General features: G+C 34.5%; 1 protein-coding gene across 2 annotated transcripts in view; it reads left to right on the forward strand.

Annotated features, from left to right (window-relative positions):
* PDZRN4 (PDZ domain containing ring finger 4) overlaps positions 1–14,574 on the forward strand; it is a 346,709-nt gene that overhangs the window by 312,259 nt on the left and 19,876 nt on the right. For both annotated transcript variants that reach the window (XM_019756349.3, XM_019756350.3), the window contains one exon: positions 13,772–13,870. In XM_019756349.3, coding sequence (XP_019611908.3) covers positions 13,772–13,870 — 99 coding nt within the window. The remainder of the gene's footprint in view (positions 1–13,771; positions 13,871–14,574) is intronic.

Here is a 14,574-nt window from a genome sequence, read left to right on the forward strand (position 1 = left end):
CTCAGCACATAAAGATATTATTCCATTATATCTTTACTAATACACAATACAGATAGATTGCACAAGAAAGATACTGATTCCTGAATTAGTGGATTAGTGGCTTTTATCAGTTCTGGAATATACGTAGCCTTTATCTTCATGTTTCTTAACCTCTATTTCCTGTTTGTTTGTTTTTATTTCTTTGTCTCTTTGTGTGCACTCTAGGTAATTTTGTTCAATCTGTCTTCTAGCTCACTAATCTCTGCTTGATTAATTATCTCCTCAAGTCTGTCTAATTTGCTGATAAATATATCCATTAAATTTTAATTTCAATTATTACAACTTTCAGCTCTGTAAGTTCTTATTTTTTATATTGGTTATTTTTATACTCACTCTTTATTCATATTTTCAATAATTTCTCCTGTTTTTTTCATTGTTAAATTTCCCTGTACATATTTACAATGTCTTTGCAAACATACTTGTTTAATTAATTTTTTCCTGCTGTATCTCACTCATGGTGCATTGTGTCTTTGTATATTTTGTGAAATTTGATTTTAATCTCATTTTAATTCTGACTTTATCTCTGGGACAACTTTGAGGCCTATGTTTCTCCAGCCAGAGAGTGTGAGTTTATTTCTGCTATAACTCCTGGAGATATCACCCTCCTAAGACTACTTTAAGCTTAATTATCAGCTTTAACTGTTTTAGATGTCACCTCCACCCCTCCAGGTAGTACAAAGTGGAGCTGCAAACATCCATGAGGTTTGTATGGGGGCCAGCTTGTTATTTCATATTCTCAGGTGAGACTTTTGTCCCTTTCACTCAAGGCCAAAATTCACGATATGCTATTTTCTTTGCAGTGCCCTGGGAGAAAGATGTTGTATTTCCTGTTTACTGTTATACTAAGTCAATAGCTCTTGGGGCTTCCATCTTCCTTTCTGTTATCTCCTGTTAGATTCTTCATCCTGGGTGGGCCCTGGGCTTTGTCTCCTGTTGTTCATACCCTAAGAAACTGTTGACATTAAGGCTAAGGTTCACTGAAATCAGTAAATGCTCTAAAAGCTAAAAATCTGCTGCCTGATTATTTTTCTCCATAAAATTTCACTTTCTCTCATTTACTGTTATTTTGTCATCTCAGTAACACATTAAAAATAATCAAAGAAGTTTATCAGCATCATTAGTTGTTTGCAGCAGGAAGGGTCTTCAAAGTACCTAGCACAACGTTACTGTCAAATATGAAAGTCCTATTCCTTGAATCTTTATTTCTTTAGTATCAGTTTTCTTTTTCACAGGACTCTTAAGCCCTCTTTTACAAATGGGTCCTAGCAGGCCATTGTGACCAGTCTTCTAGACAAGTCCAGATGCAACTGGATCTAATGTGAAAACGTAGGCCCATAAACTGGGAATGGCCATGTCTTCCCTAACACATCAGCTTGAGTGCGACATATATTGAAATAGAAATACAGCAACCCATATGTACTTAGAAGGGTGAAGAGCACTCCTGAGTGATGAAACTGTGGTAGAGGTTGGCTTGAAATATATTCATTAATTGAGCAAACAGGCACTGGGTACCACTTACTACTTGCAAGGTCCTACAAAGTTGAACATATTTCCTATACCGTTTGGAAGTTCATAGTTTATTAGATCTTAAATATAAGTAGAATTTTTTTAAGTATAAAAGAAATGTTTATTTAGAATGAGAAATCACAACTAATTACAATTTTTAAAAAGTGAAGAGTACAATGAATGTCACAAACAGAAAAGCAACATATTATTTTTCAAAATTAATTGACAGCATGCCTTTCCTCTCCGTACCTTTATTTTTATTTATTGTTTATTAGTTTCAGGTGTACAAAACAATGTAATAGTTAGACATTTATACCCCTCACAAAGTGATAACCCCCCTCCCCCAGTTTACTATCCCTTTGACATTGTATATAGCTGTTATAATTCCATTAACTATATTCCCTGTGCTGTACTCCACATCCTGTGACTATATATATATATATATATATATATATATATATATAAAATTATATACTTCATTATATATATTTAATTATTATATATATTTAATTATTATATATTTAATTATAGATGACACTCAATATTATTCAGCTTAAGCTTCAGGCATACAGTGCAATGATCAGGCATCTACATAGTCCATGAAGTGGTTTCCCTAATAAGACAAGTGCCCATCTGATACCCTACAAAAGAAGAATGAAATCTTACCATTTGCAATGACATGGATGGACCTAGAGAATATTATGCTAAGTGAAATAAGACAGACGGATAAAGACAAATACCATATCATCTCATTTATATGTGGAATCTAAAGAACAGAATAAATGAACAAACAAAACAGAAATAGATTCAGAAATATAAGGGGGAAAAAACCTGATAGTTGCTAGATGGGAATAGTGAGGGTGGGGGAGAAGGTAAAAGGCTTAGAAAGACAAATTAGTAGTTACAATTCACGGGGATATGAAAGGCAGTTTGGGGAATATAATCAATAATGTTGTAAATATAGGTAGAATTTTAATTGGGATGAAAATGAAGTGACATAAATTTTTGTGAAGAGGAAGAAAGTATGCCAGATCTGGAAAATGATTCCTATTCCAGTTTGACCAGGTCATCAAATCTTTCAGCAGAAGAATAGGAGATGTTGGGAAAAATATTGTTTGGGATCAGATTACAGAGTCACTATTAAGAGTTTGGACTTAATTCAGTAATCAGTAGGAACTATTTGGTATTTTTGAGCATGGACTATTGTGTTCAAAGACTTATATTAATATCAAGAAGATTAATCAAGCAGTAATGTTCCAGATGGATTCAAGGGGGAAGAATAGGTAGAGAAGAGATAATGAAGGCCTGGACTAGAGCAGCAACTAATGGAATAGAAAGGGGAAAAGAGAATAATTTTGTAGGCTATGAGCAATTATTTGTAAAAGGCCAAAGCTGGAGAATACAAGATAACCCTGAAGACCTAAACCAGGCTGACTGGTATAATAGTAATGTCATTAATCAGATTGGGAAGAAGATTATTAATAGATTCATGATGAGTCCCTGAGTCTGACCTGTTCATCATGTAGCAATTTGGCTCTGGCACAAGCTCGCAGAACTTCAGGCACTGGGACTCCATAGCTGTATAGCTTGGCTGCTTTGGGGGCATATAAACAACAGGTTTAGCATGTGTATCTCCTTTTAGATAAAGATAAAAATTTTTTTTAACTATGCAACATTTTGAAATTACAAACTACCACTTGCTGAGTCTGCATGTTGTTCTTTATTTATTAGTTAAGGCCTCAGAATCTCTACCCCACATTTTCCAAAGACCCTATTCTATTATGTAGTTTTCTCTGCTGCTCGTGGTTTAGGTGAGATATGCCTGTACAATCCTTTGAACTTCTTACACACAGGGGTTCTCTGGTGTTTGTGTTTAGTTTTTTCTCGCTCCACTGAATTGATCAAATTACATGTTTTTCTTGCTTTTTAATCAGGGTTTTCCAGTAAAAAATATGACCGGGTAGAAGGGAAGAAATAAAGATCTGCAGGCTTCATAATGTACCTAGCATTCATTATTAATTTTTTCAATAATTAATATTTGTATTTTAAAATAATGCTTATTTTTTGGATTTTAAATAAATGTTCACATAAAACATGTTTGGAAATACAAAAATATATTAAAAAGAAAGAACTCATCATTATAAAAACAGCAACCGGATCTAACAAATTATATTTTCTTCCAGGAATTTTTCTTTGAATAGAAGACTTTAAAAAGGGGGGACGAAACTGTATGTTATATAAATTTGTGTTCTGCTTTATTATTCATCATGATGATTTCCATGTTATAAAAGTTCTTCAGTCATAATATTCCATTGTTTAGATAGTCCTTTCTCTATTCAAACACTCTCACATTGTACACATTGAGACCATATGATACTTTGCTATGATAAATTATGTGGTAGTGAACAGATGCTGATATACATCAGGTCACTTTTGATGATCCATCTTTTTGTACGTAGTTACCAAATCACACTGCAGAATACATAATGCAATGATTGAAATTAATTTTCAAGTGGCCAAAATGATGAGACTAATTTCATTAACAAACAAATAGAAAAACAAGACTACTCTTCAAAGGCCCAAGAAAAAAGGCAGTTCATAAAGTGGTAGGGCAGATAACCATAAAATGATTTTAACAAATGAATATGTTAAATAAATGAAAATGTTTAAATCAATCTGATCATGTGTTTTATTTAATTGTCTGTCCCAAGTCATAAAACACTACTCAAATTTCTTTAAAATGACACAAGTTGGCATCATGATTATGCAAACATACAGTTACATACCTATGCACCAGTCACTGGGGAAATTATACCATCTGAAATAAAAATCAATGTGTATGTGTGAGAGTATATGCATTCTTATGAAAATTTATAAGCTCACAAAAATTTATGCCGTCACTTATTTTGCATGTTTTTAAAGAGATGATAAAATAATATCACTGGTAAATACTACCATTGTTAATTATGAATCCTATGGGTACAAATTAGGAGCTGTGACCAAACTTAGAAAATATGTGTACATGCAATTATGCCTTTAAGAATGTTATATACATTTTGAGAGACCTGTTCTAGTATTTAAGAATACACATAAATCCCCCCAATGAACTTTTTCCCTTCAAAGTATGGGTGTATTTAAAGTGCATATCTGCTTCTTGATTAAAAAAAAAAAAAATACTCATCAAGTATCTTGAGTGTTCTGAAAAAAAGGTAAAAATATTGAGTAAAACACAAAGCTTTAACTTCCACATTTTATAACCTTTTGTTATATTTTGTAATAGATCTATTTTTAAGGTTAATTTCCTTAATTATATCTGAAATATCTATGAGGTAATGTGAATACATTTAATTATATGGAAGTGCTACTTTACCAAAAAAGAAAAGGAATAGGAAAAAAATAATTTGGAAACAATTATTATGATATTTATGAGATCGTGACAGGTTTAAAAGTCTTGTACCTTTTCCTGTTATGATGACCACAGGAAAAACTCCCTAGCCCCCATTATAAAATAGCTTAGAAAAAACTTGCAATAATAGGCCAGTCTCTCATTAGAAAAGCCTATATTTCCTGCTCCAATAACCAGCTGATGGAAATGAAGTTCATCTTGTCAACAGGTTTATTTATTTCCCCTTCTTCTGCTGCTTTGTTAATCTCCCTTTATGTTTCCTTAATAACACATTCTGGAAAAGTTCCTGAATGGTTTTCAAATAAAGAGAAGTTCTGAGGGGGATTGACACATTTCTGTTGTGTCAACATAAACTTGGGCGTCTCCCAGTCTGGAACTCAACGTATAATATCTGAAATAGATAAAGGTAGACTCTCCTTTTCTCGTACATCAGGTCAGGGGATATTCAGGTCTACTACTTAGTTTTAAAGCGTGTTATTAGAATTTTATTGTCAGTACAATAAAGATGCAGTGCATTTCATGTATTACTATAATAGAGTAGCATTAAAAATAATTAGAAAGCCAGCTCAAAAAGAAGGGATAGCAAAGGAATAATCTAGAATCTGTGCTGTCAAATCAATTTTTTGGATACTTTGGGGTCATGGTCAGTGACAAAATGTAGAGCCTACTAAATGTGAAAAAATTCATGAATTCAGAATCAGCCAGTTACCTACAATGCAAAGCTATGTATTTACTAAGAAGTTTGTTATTGTACACTGTGATACTAATCTGGAGATGTGGAACACCAAGCATCCTTTAATAATTAATCTTGTGGATCAAGTGTCTTACTGACCATCACATGCTAGAATAAAGTACCATGTTTTTGGATGATCATATTAAGGAAGACAATGCTTTGGATTTTCGTGGGAAGAAAATTTAGTTCATTATTTGACCATATTTTCAACCAGTGTCTCAAATATTGGATATAAAAATATAATAATATGAAAGATTTCTTTCTTTAAGCCACTTCCAGGAACACAGATTTATTCTATGTAACATTTTACAATGCAGTTTCTATGTGTAAACTTTATAATTAATGTGACTCACTATGAAGAAAACAATGGATTTGCACTATTTTTCACAAAAGAATTCCATTGCATATTAACATATTGACCCAACATGAATCATATTAAATGGAATATTATCTGATAAATTTAGATTAATATCTCCATTCAAGTTCAAAAAGTAGTTTTTGTTAATATGCCCCACATTCTTTCCTTTTATTAACCTTTAGCCCAACTTCACAGTAAATCTACCATCTCTCCTAAACTCTGTGCCCTTTGCAGCAGTCTTTCAGCCCTAACCAAAGCTAAATAGACTCCTTCTTCTGTGTATCTTAGACTGTAGCCCTGTCCGTTTATTCTGCCTTCTTTACCACTTGATCCTTACCCATGTATCCTACCTCGGGATAAGCAGTGTCTCAGCTTCTATGCCAAATATTTAACAGGACTTCCAATATTCCAAAATGTTGGCTGCCAGTGACATTGTTTCCCATTAGATAAAGTAATGATAACTCTTACCACCACAGCTTGTCACACAAAGTTGATATGTGTAACCTATTTCAGTCCTGGTTTACTAAATTCCCTTGAAGGTGCTCCTGAGAACCATTTTGTGAATGCTTAGATTTGCTGTTATTCCTCTATAGTGTGCACTCTGCCACCTAGAGTAGCTATAGATTATCTATACAGACCCTGATATTTAGGTAAAAGATATTTGCTTTTCTCAAGTAAATGTCTGCCTCTTCAAAATGATGTTTTGTTTTGTTTTTACTTTAAAATAATGTCCCAAACAGTAGATGGTATCTCTTTAGCTGATCTCCTTTACGGAAAACATAGCCAACCCCAAATCATGACCATGAATGTCACCAAGAAATGCAATCATTGAATCAGGGACTACCAGGCACAAAGGCACTCCTTGTCCTTTTCAACTGTTTCCTTTGCAGAGAGCACACAGCTAATCTCAAAGAAACGCTGTTAACACTTTCCTTTGAAAAAGCTATTTTCAGTAATTCAAAGAAAAGACAGTTTACAAATGCCAAGAGTAGATATAGAATAAAGACAGGAGGACCAGGTGAAAAGCAGTGCTATTGAAATCACAATAGATGTTTAAGCCTCTTAGAGAATGGGCAACACTTTTATGTAAAAGTTTGGTGTACTCTTTCTTCTTTTTAAGTTTGCTGTAGACATGAAGTGTTGAAAGAATACTAAGAATTTTCGATTCAAGCCCTTCTCTCCTAGCGTATAGATTCCTCATTCTAATTCAGTTTACAAGACAACAAACGTCAGTTTCTCGATCTTGTTTCTGCCTCCACACATCCTACCTACCAACATGCTTCTATCAGTTTCTCTCATTCTATTCAATGATTTTGCTACCCCAACACGCTCTTCTCCTGGTACCACTCCAAACCACCATCCCAGCAAGATCCAGTAAGATCACTATACTTCTGCTAAAGCCATCTCTCCAAACTGCAAATCAGACTGTATTTCCTTTACAGTGACTCCTCTTTCCTTTTCGCAGAGTCCAAATTTCTTAATATGTTGTGGCCTGCCTTCCATAAGATGGCCTTCATTTACCTCCACAGTTTTATTTTTCCCCGTGTCCCCTCATCTACCCCAGTCTTAAACACTTAGCTTCATACACTTCAACTACTATAGCTCATCTAATTGGACTTGCTGTTTCCTATCTCTGTGTTTTTGCATGGTCAGTGTTCTCTGCTTGGAAATTTGGTGAACACCAAGGTCAATTCCATTATCTCTTCCAAGGCGCTTTTATTCCCCAACCTAGAGCTGACCACTGTCTCATTGGGTTTCCTCCTAGCCCATACATGTGGATTTATTAATGCTTTTTGTGTGTGTAGCAATGACAATGATCTAATAAGAAAAGAGAAACTGATAACACAAGAGAAAGAGAAGGAGTAATTCCATGAGAAAAACTCTTGACAAATTAAAAAGAAGAAGAAGAAATTATAAAGCATGTACAGGAGCCATTGGCATTTGACAGAATTGGGGATTTTTCTTTCATTGTAATAGAGACACAGACTACAAGGTGGTTACAGATGAATTTAGATTGATATTGATAACCTGAGTGGAGAGCACATGCAGTAGTTTCCATTTCATGGCTTCTTTTTCTCCATGAAGCATGGAACAAGACAATCGGCTAAGAGTAAAGAGAGGACACTGTAATAGAGAAAATGGGTGTGAGATACCAGACTCAGAGTGAAAAGTTGAGGTAGTAATTATCTACTAGTGCCCAATGAACTATGAGGTGAGGTCATCTACTGAAAGTGGGAATGTTCTGTTGGAAATTTGAGAAAAGAGATATAACCTGACAAGGGAAGTATAATGTGATTGTCAGGCACACTGATGGCACATTTGAGATTTGTGGTAATGAATTTACAGTGAAAGCAGTCACTGTGCTCAGCATGGTGTGCATTTTCCTCCAGGACCATGCAGCTGCTCAGGTGGGATTACAAGGAAGTGAATAGTTGGGCTTAACCATGGTTGACTTTTGCTGGGTGATACAGTGGAAACAAAGAGCAAGGGAGTTGTGGATTTTTATAAAAGATTGTTATGACTAACTGTGGATTCAAAGCTGGGAAAGGAGAGTGGGGAGGGCACGAGGGAATTATTGACATTGAAAAGTGGAAGGGTCAATAGGTTCAAGGTCTAGTGAGAGAGCAAAAATGCTAGAGTGAGAACACAGGAGTAGTTGAGCTGATCAGAGTGGAGTGCTTAAAGTGAATTTTTTCAAAGTAAAGCAACTATGGAAATAACATTTTACGAATAGTCTTTTCTACACATTGTTCATGGCATGTTGAACTATTTTGGATGGAGACTCTCACATGAAGAACTAACATATAAATCACAAAATCTAGTCACAAATGACTGTGGACAATGTCATTAGTAAGCTAACAAATGATCATTTTAATGGTTGTTCAAAACTCACGAGTCAACTGTGAAAAACCCTGGATTTACAGATTCTTACAAACAACCCTCATGATCCTAATATCTAAAAGCAGTTTTCTCAAAAGACATAATAACCAAAATAGAAAAAGCAATAAATAAATAAATAAATAAATAAATAAATAAATAAATAAATAAATCCACATCTGATGTTAACAGCACAGCAGTAATAACAATAATAAAATGTTGTACCTTTTTTTTTTTACACTCACCTTGATTTTAAGTTTTTCATTTCTATTTTTGGTCCAGAAATCATGACATTGATTATTGATTACAGGCATCACGGAATCATTCCCACTCCAATTAACAGTATAAACAAAATTACTATTTCTATTTTTGTGAAGGTGTAAAATACATTCAAAAGGGGTAATTTATGACTTCCTCAGGCAATTCGGAGCCCACAGTGAGAAGCAAACAACCTAGGTCTAGAAAATGTGACAGCTTTATTTCCCAAAAAATCCAGAAAGTCTCTAAGATTAGGAACTTGGGGATTAAACACTGTCCTCTTTCACAACAATATCATTGGAAAAGAAAAAGTAGTTGAATAAGGGGTTGAGGTGAGGGATGTTATTAATAGTATAAGGGCATGGCCCCATTGCTTTCGATTTTACCCTAATGTCTCCAGAAATGTGAATTAGTTTCTAGCTGCAGCAACTTGTTATGAATGTTTGGAGTTGGAGTGAGTGGTTTTGAAATGCTGTTGTCATAGTGATTTGGATAGTCCAGGAATTTTGTTATTTGTTTCTTACTATGTATTATACCTGGTTTCCACTTTCCAGAAGATAATTACATTGAATCAGTATTTTCACAGTAGAGTTTTTAGGCTTCTTTTACCTGTGGGGGTTAAAGTTTTCATATGTCCCATTTATTTTATTTTATACTTTTATTACAATGTTTTGTTGAAACATCTAAACATGGTATTTCTCTAGTTACTACTAAACAATACAAAATATAGGGCAATATATATGATTAATATTAAACTTGTATAGTAGTACATATGTTGTCTGATAAATAAAAACCAGGAAAACAAATGAAATAAAAATAAAGGTACGCACACAATAGACCCTCTCCCCTGTGATTGTCAGTTAATATCAATGACCGTCCTGTCTAACCCTGACTATTTAGACTTGAGGCGTTCCGACAGCCTCTGAGTTTCCTACTCAGAGGAAAAACCTTCATGGCATGGACCTCAGAGCTCTTTAGCATTTGGAAACAATTTGTTTTAAAAGCCATGGCAGGCTTCAAGCCTCAGCTTTTCCTCCAACAAGAGAGTCCTATCTAGAAAGCAAGTGTAATTGTTGTTTTTTTACTTTTTAAGTTCCTTGTTCCTCCCCAGACCCAATCATAAACACTATGGAAATTTCCAGCAATGTAGTATAACTGATTTATGTAAAAATCCCATTCTTGTCATTCTAAGATTAAGAGGGTGTTTCACAGCAAGCTTTACTAACTTTAATCTTCTACTCCACCCTCAATCTTCATATAATTAATTTCTTACAGGACTAGATATCATGATTTGATTTTTTTTTTAAAGGGACTTTATACCTGCTCCCAGAACATAGCATGTTAAAGCACATTTAAGCCAAAATTAATGTAGTTTCACCAGGTCTATGAAGTGAAGCTTCCACTCCAGTCACGAATGACTGACGGATGGTGAGCACTGCTATCTGTTCAGGCTTCGCTTTGATTTGTATACGCCCATGAATCGTCTCCGTGGAGAAAATTGTACAAAGGTAGCATTTCACTTTTATGTTTTTCATCAAACAGCTTCTAAGTGACAGACAGAAAGGTATGAATGTTGTTAGGGAAAACATGCTCTATTACCAGGAGGTTGTTTCTTCAGAAGTCAGAGGCTGGTGTGCCCTGTGAAGGGAATGCTAAATTAAACCCGTGCCAGACAATTCCTTTCAGATAATCAGGCTTTACAAAGCCACCTTTGCCTCACACAAACAAAATGGTCTACAGGTAGCTGCATATAAGTTATTTTGTCATAGAATTAAAGGAACTTTGATTCTAAAATGTATGCTTTCTTTGTACCAATATGAAATATGTAGTGTCTGAGGTGTTTTCAACCAAAGAAAGAAAAGCAAGTCCACACTTGGGACTGGTTTGTGAGATCCAGGAAATCTCACTTTAGTCTCCTCAGAGCCTGGATTCCTGCTACCAAAAGTTCTGTCTTTTGAATGAAAGCTTGGTATTTTCAGTCTTTATCAGTATGAACCGAACTTTGGCTGACCCACATTTAAAGTAATTTTAATGATGATCCCATTAAGAAATATTTATCAATTATCTTTATATCTCAAGAGCTACTTGTGAGAAAATGGAAGACCACATCCAATGCCCAACTTTGCAAGAAGATCCAGAAGATGGCAAACCTGAAATAGCAATGGCTACCTAGATAGGCAGACCTTAAGAACTCCAGGAAGCTAAAAGGAAATATGAGTGCTCTGAATGTCTTAAAAAGGGAGATACTGAAATAAAGGTGTTGTAGGTAACTTTGAGACCAGTTTCAGAGTTTTTCTTAGGTCCAACGCAATGACAATATAGAAAAGTTATTTTGACCTCAGGATCTTAGCCTCCTTTTCCCTGTGGGTAAATGGTTTTATTTGTGATATTGAAGGCTTACAGGTGGGTTCTGCCCTTTTTATTTTAATAGATTGGTTCCATTTTATTGCAAAATATTTTGATACGCATCTTCTAAACAATCACCAAACTAGGGCACATCACTGAGAAAGCAGAGAAAACACTCACAAAAGAAATGCTCCCCTCTGGAAATACCTTCCCATGTAGAAAATGTCTCCCTGCTATTGGAAGGACGTTGAAAGTCAATGGATTTCAAGTTTGGCTGTGGCTCTTGATTTGCTTGCATTTAAAGGTTTCCATCTCAGTTCTTTATGGAATGTTTAGGTTTTCTTGTAGGCCTCTTAGGGATCGCAAGCTTCTTTACTCCTTAATTGTGTACTTCATTGCTATAATTGAAGCTTTTTTGTTGCTGTAATTCCTTCCTAATGTTACAGTTTTAGTCAAGTATTCTTTCCCTCTGGAGGCATTAATTATTGCCAGTTTTGAAAATGTCCTTGCTTGGTATGTTCTTTTCACTTCCAGTGCCAAATCTTGTCACTTTTTCCTATTATTCTTCTAGGTGAAAAGAATTTTCATCTTTTTTCTTTATTGTTCAGCATATACCATGCCCTTTTTAACCACTGTAATGTAGTTTATAGTATCTTTGCCCATCAGTTAGAAAGTCAGCATTCTTCATAGTTTCATGTATTTCACCAATTTGCAGTACATGCCTCAAGAGAGGAGATTTAAATTCTATTTCGTTTGATATTAGCTGTGAAACTATTGGTCAGTAGAGCTTATGCTCTATCCTTGCTTAGGCTTTACCTATGGTTTATAGCATGTCATTAAAATAAATGCTTATTATCCAACAACAAAGACTTCACTGAAATACAAAATTGAAAGGGAGAATATACTTCTTCAAATGTAGCAGAGTGTACTGGGAGGTATCCTCTTGTTTGAAGTTAAGTGATTTTTTCTTTATTTAGTCCTGGTACCTATTTCAGATCATAGGCAGTTAATGGATACTTTATTATTATCACACTTCAAAATCTTCTTTCCATTCACACACACACACACACACACACACACACACACAATCTACTCCCAATTGAAGAGGAAAGACTACTTAATTACTGTTTTACAAAAAGTTACAAACACTAGGAAAAATTTCAAAATAGAAGCAATCACCCTTCAACCAGCATTTTCCAAGTGACCACACTCAGTAAATCCCTGTTCTAGGCATTGGAGAAATAGCATAAAGCAAGACAGACAAATCTGCAGCTTCCACAGAGCCTCAGTTCTAGAAACTTGACCCAGACTTAACTTTCAATGTAAATTTGTTTTCTTTCTCATCTGATTATTTTCTAAAAGGCTTTATATTCTCTATCCAATAGGAACAAGTTCTCCATGATGAGAGTACCAATTTGTGTTTCAGTCCTTGGAATTATGCAATTTATCCTAAAGTCATGTGCTTCTGAGAGTAGTACAAGTCTATTTCATTATATAAAAATGAAATACACTGAAATTTATTATTATTTTACTGAACATAAATCAGGAAATAGATTCAATATACATAACCTAAGGACTGACATTTCAAGCCCCTTAGCCATGTGTTTCAGGAAATGTGTTCTGTTGTTCATTTACTGCTACATTTTGAATCATTGCCTCTGCCCATATGAAGGTTGATGTCTCTCCTTTCAGCCTGGATGAACCCATTTCATCCCAAGGGCCAGAGCTTCTGCCAAGTAATAGAAAACTTTGACCTGAGCCACACAACACAAGCTTATTATTATATTGTATAGAATTCAAAAGAATGGTGCACAGTCCATAGTCTTTTTTATTTGAACTTTACTTTGTTTTATTAAAATACAAATAAAAGCACAGTAACTCAATATTTTTATGAACATTTTTCTGCCTATTTTGACATTCTCAAATATTTTATTGATTCCACCTTATTGATTTATGAATATTTTATTTATACTTTATTGTGTGACTTCTAAGTAGTTTTAAGTTTATTGATTTGATGCAAAAAAAATTCACGTTTCCAACTTCACAGTGACATTTAAAACACTGAGATAAAAATGCAGAAATACATGTTGAAGGTAAATTTTGATGATTTGGGTAACATCTTAATTTCAAATGTTGGGCAATAATTACGAAAACTTCCCAAGGTAACCCAGAGTATCAGTGAGTTCTCCATTCTGCTGTGGGATTTCTCTCTGAGATAAATGTCGTTCGGTGTGTGTTTTTCTCTCAGGAGGTCGAGCTGTGCCGTGTTAGCAGTCAAGAGAAGCTGGGCCTGACAGTCTGTTACCGAACGGATGATGAAGAAGACACCGGCATTTATGTCAGCGAGGTAAGAAATGCCACGGAGGGGAGCTGAAGGGAGAGAGACTGTGAGGAATGGAGTGAAATGACTCTCAATGAGAAAATCCTTGGGAGGCTTGAATGTGAAGAATTGGCCATGTTCCAATACTTGTCACTTTCAATTAGGAAAGTAAATTATGTTGCCCAAGTAATGTAATTATTATCAGCTTGTTTACTGTGGATGCTTTCACCACAGAATCCCAGTAAGGAAAAAAGCAAAAATAGTAACATTGTGTAAATCTGAACAAATTCCCATAAGTATACAGGAAGTCGAGTAAAGTTTCTGATCAACAAACATTTGTCTTTCCATCCCACTGTCTTTTATCAGTTCTGTTAACAATAGCATTAACTAATTCTTTTAAATCTAATTTTCACAATAATCACATATTTTACTCTGCTGACAGGATTTATAATTTGAATATTCAAGAAATGCATCTATTTGTGTGTTTTATTCAACCCCATAATTACTTCCAAAAAAATGAGGTACTTAAATGTAAAACACACTTAGTATTAATTACTTTGAAAAAATGTGAAGCAAAATTTATTATTATAACTCCCAAAAAAGTCATTTTACGACAGGTAGTAAGGTATGATTTTTAAAAATTATATATACATATGATTAAAAATTACATGTAGATGTAAACTTATGTATATGTGTATGTATACATGTATATATATTAACTATTCCATATG

The sequence above is a fragment of the Rhinolophus sinicus genome, chromosome 1, assembly GCF_057876585.1.
Source record: "Rhinolophus sinicus isolate RSI-liver-muscle chromosome 1, RSI-T2T, whole genome shotgun sequence".
Lineage (NCBI taxonomy): Eukaryota > Metazoa > Chordata > Mammalia > Chiroptera > Rhinolophidae > Rhinolophus > Rhinolophus sinicus.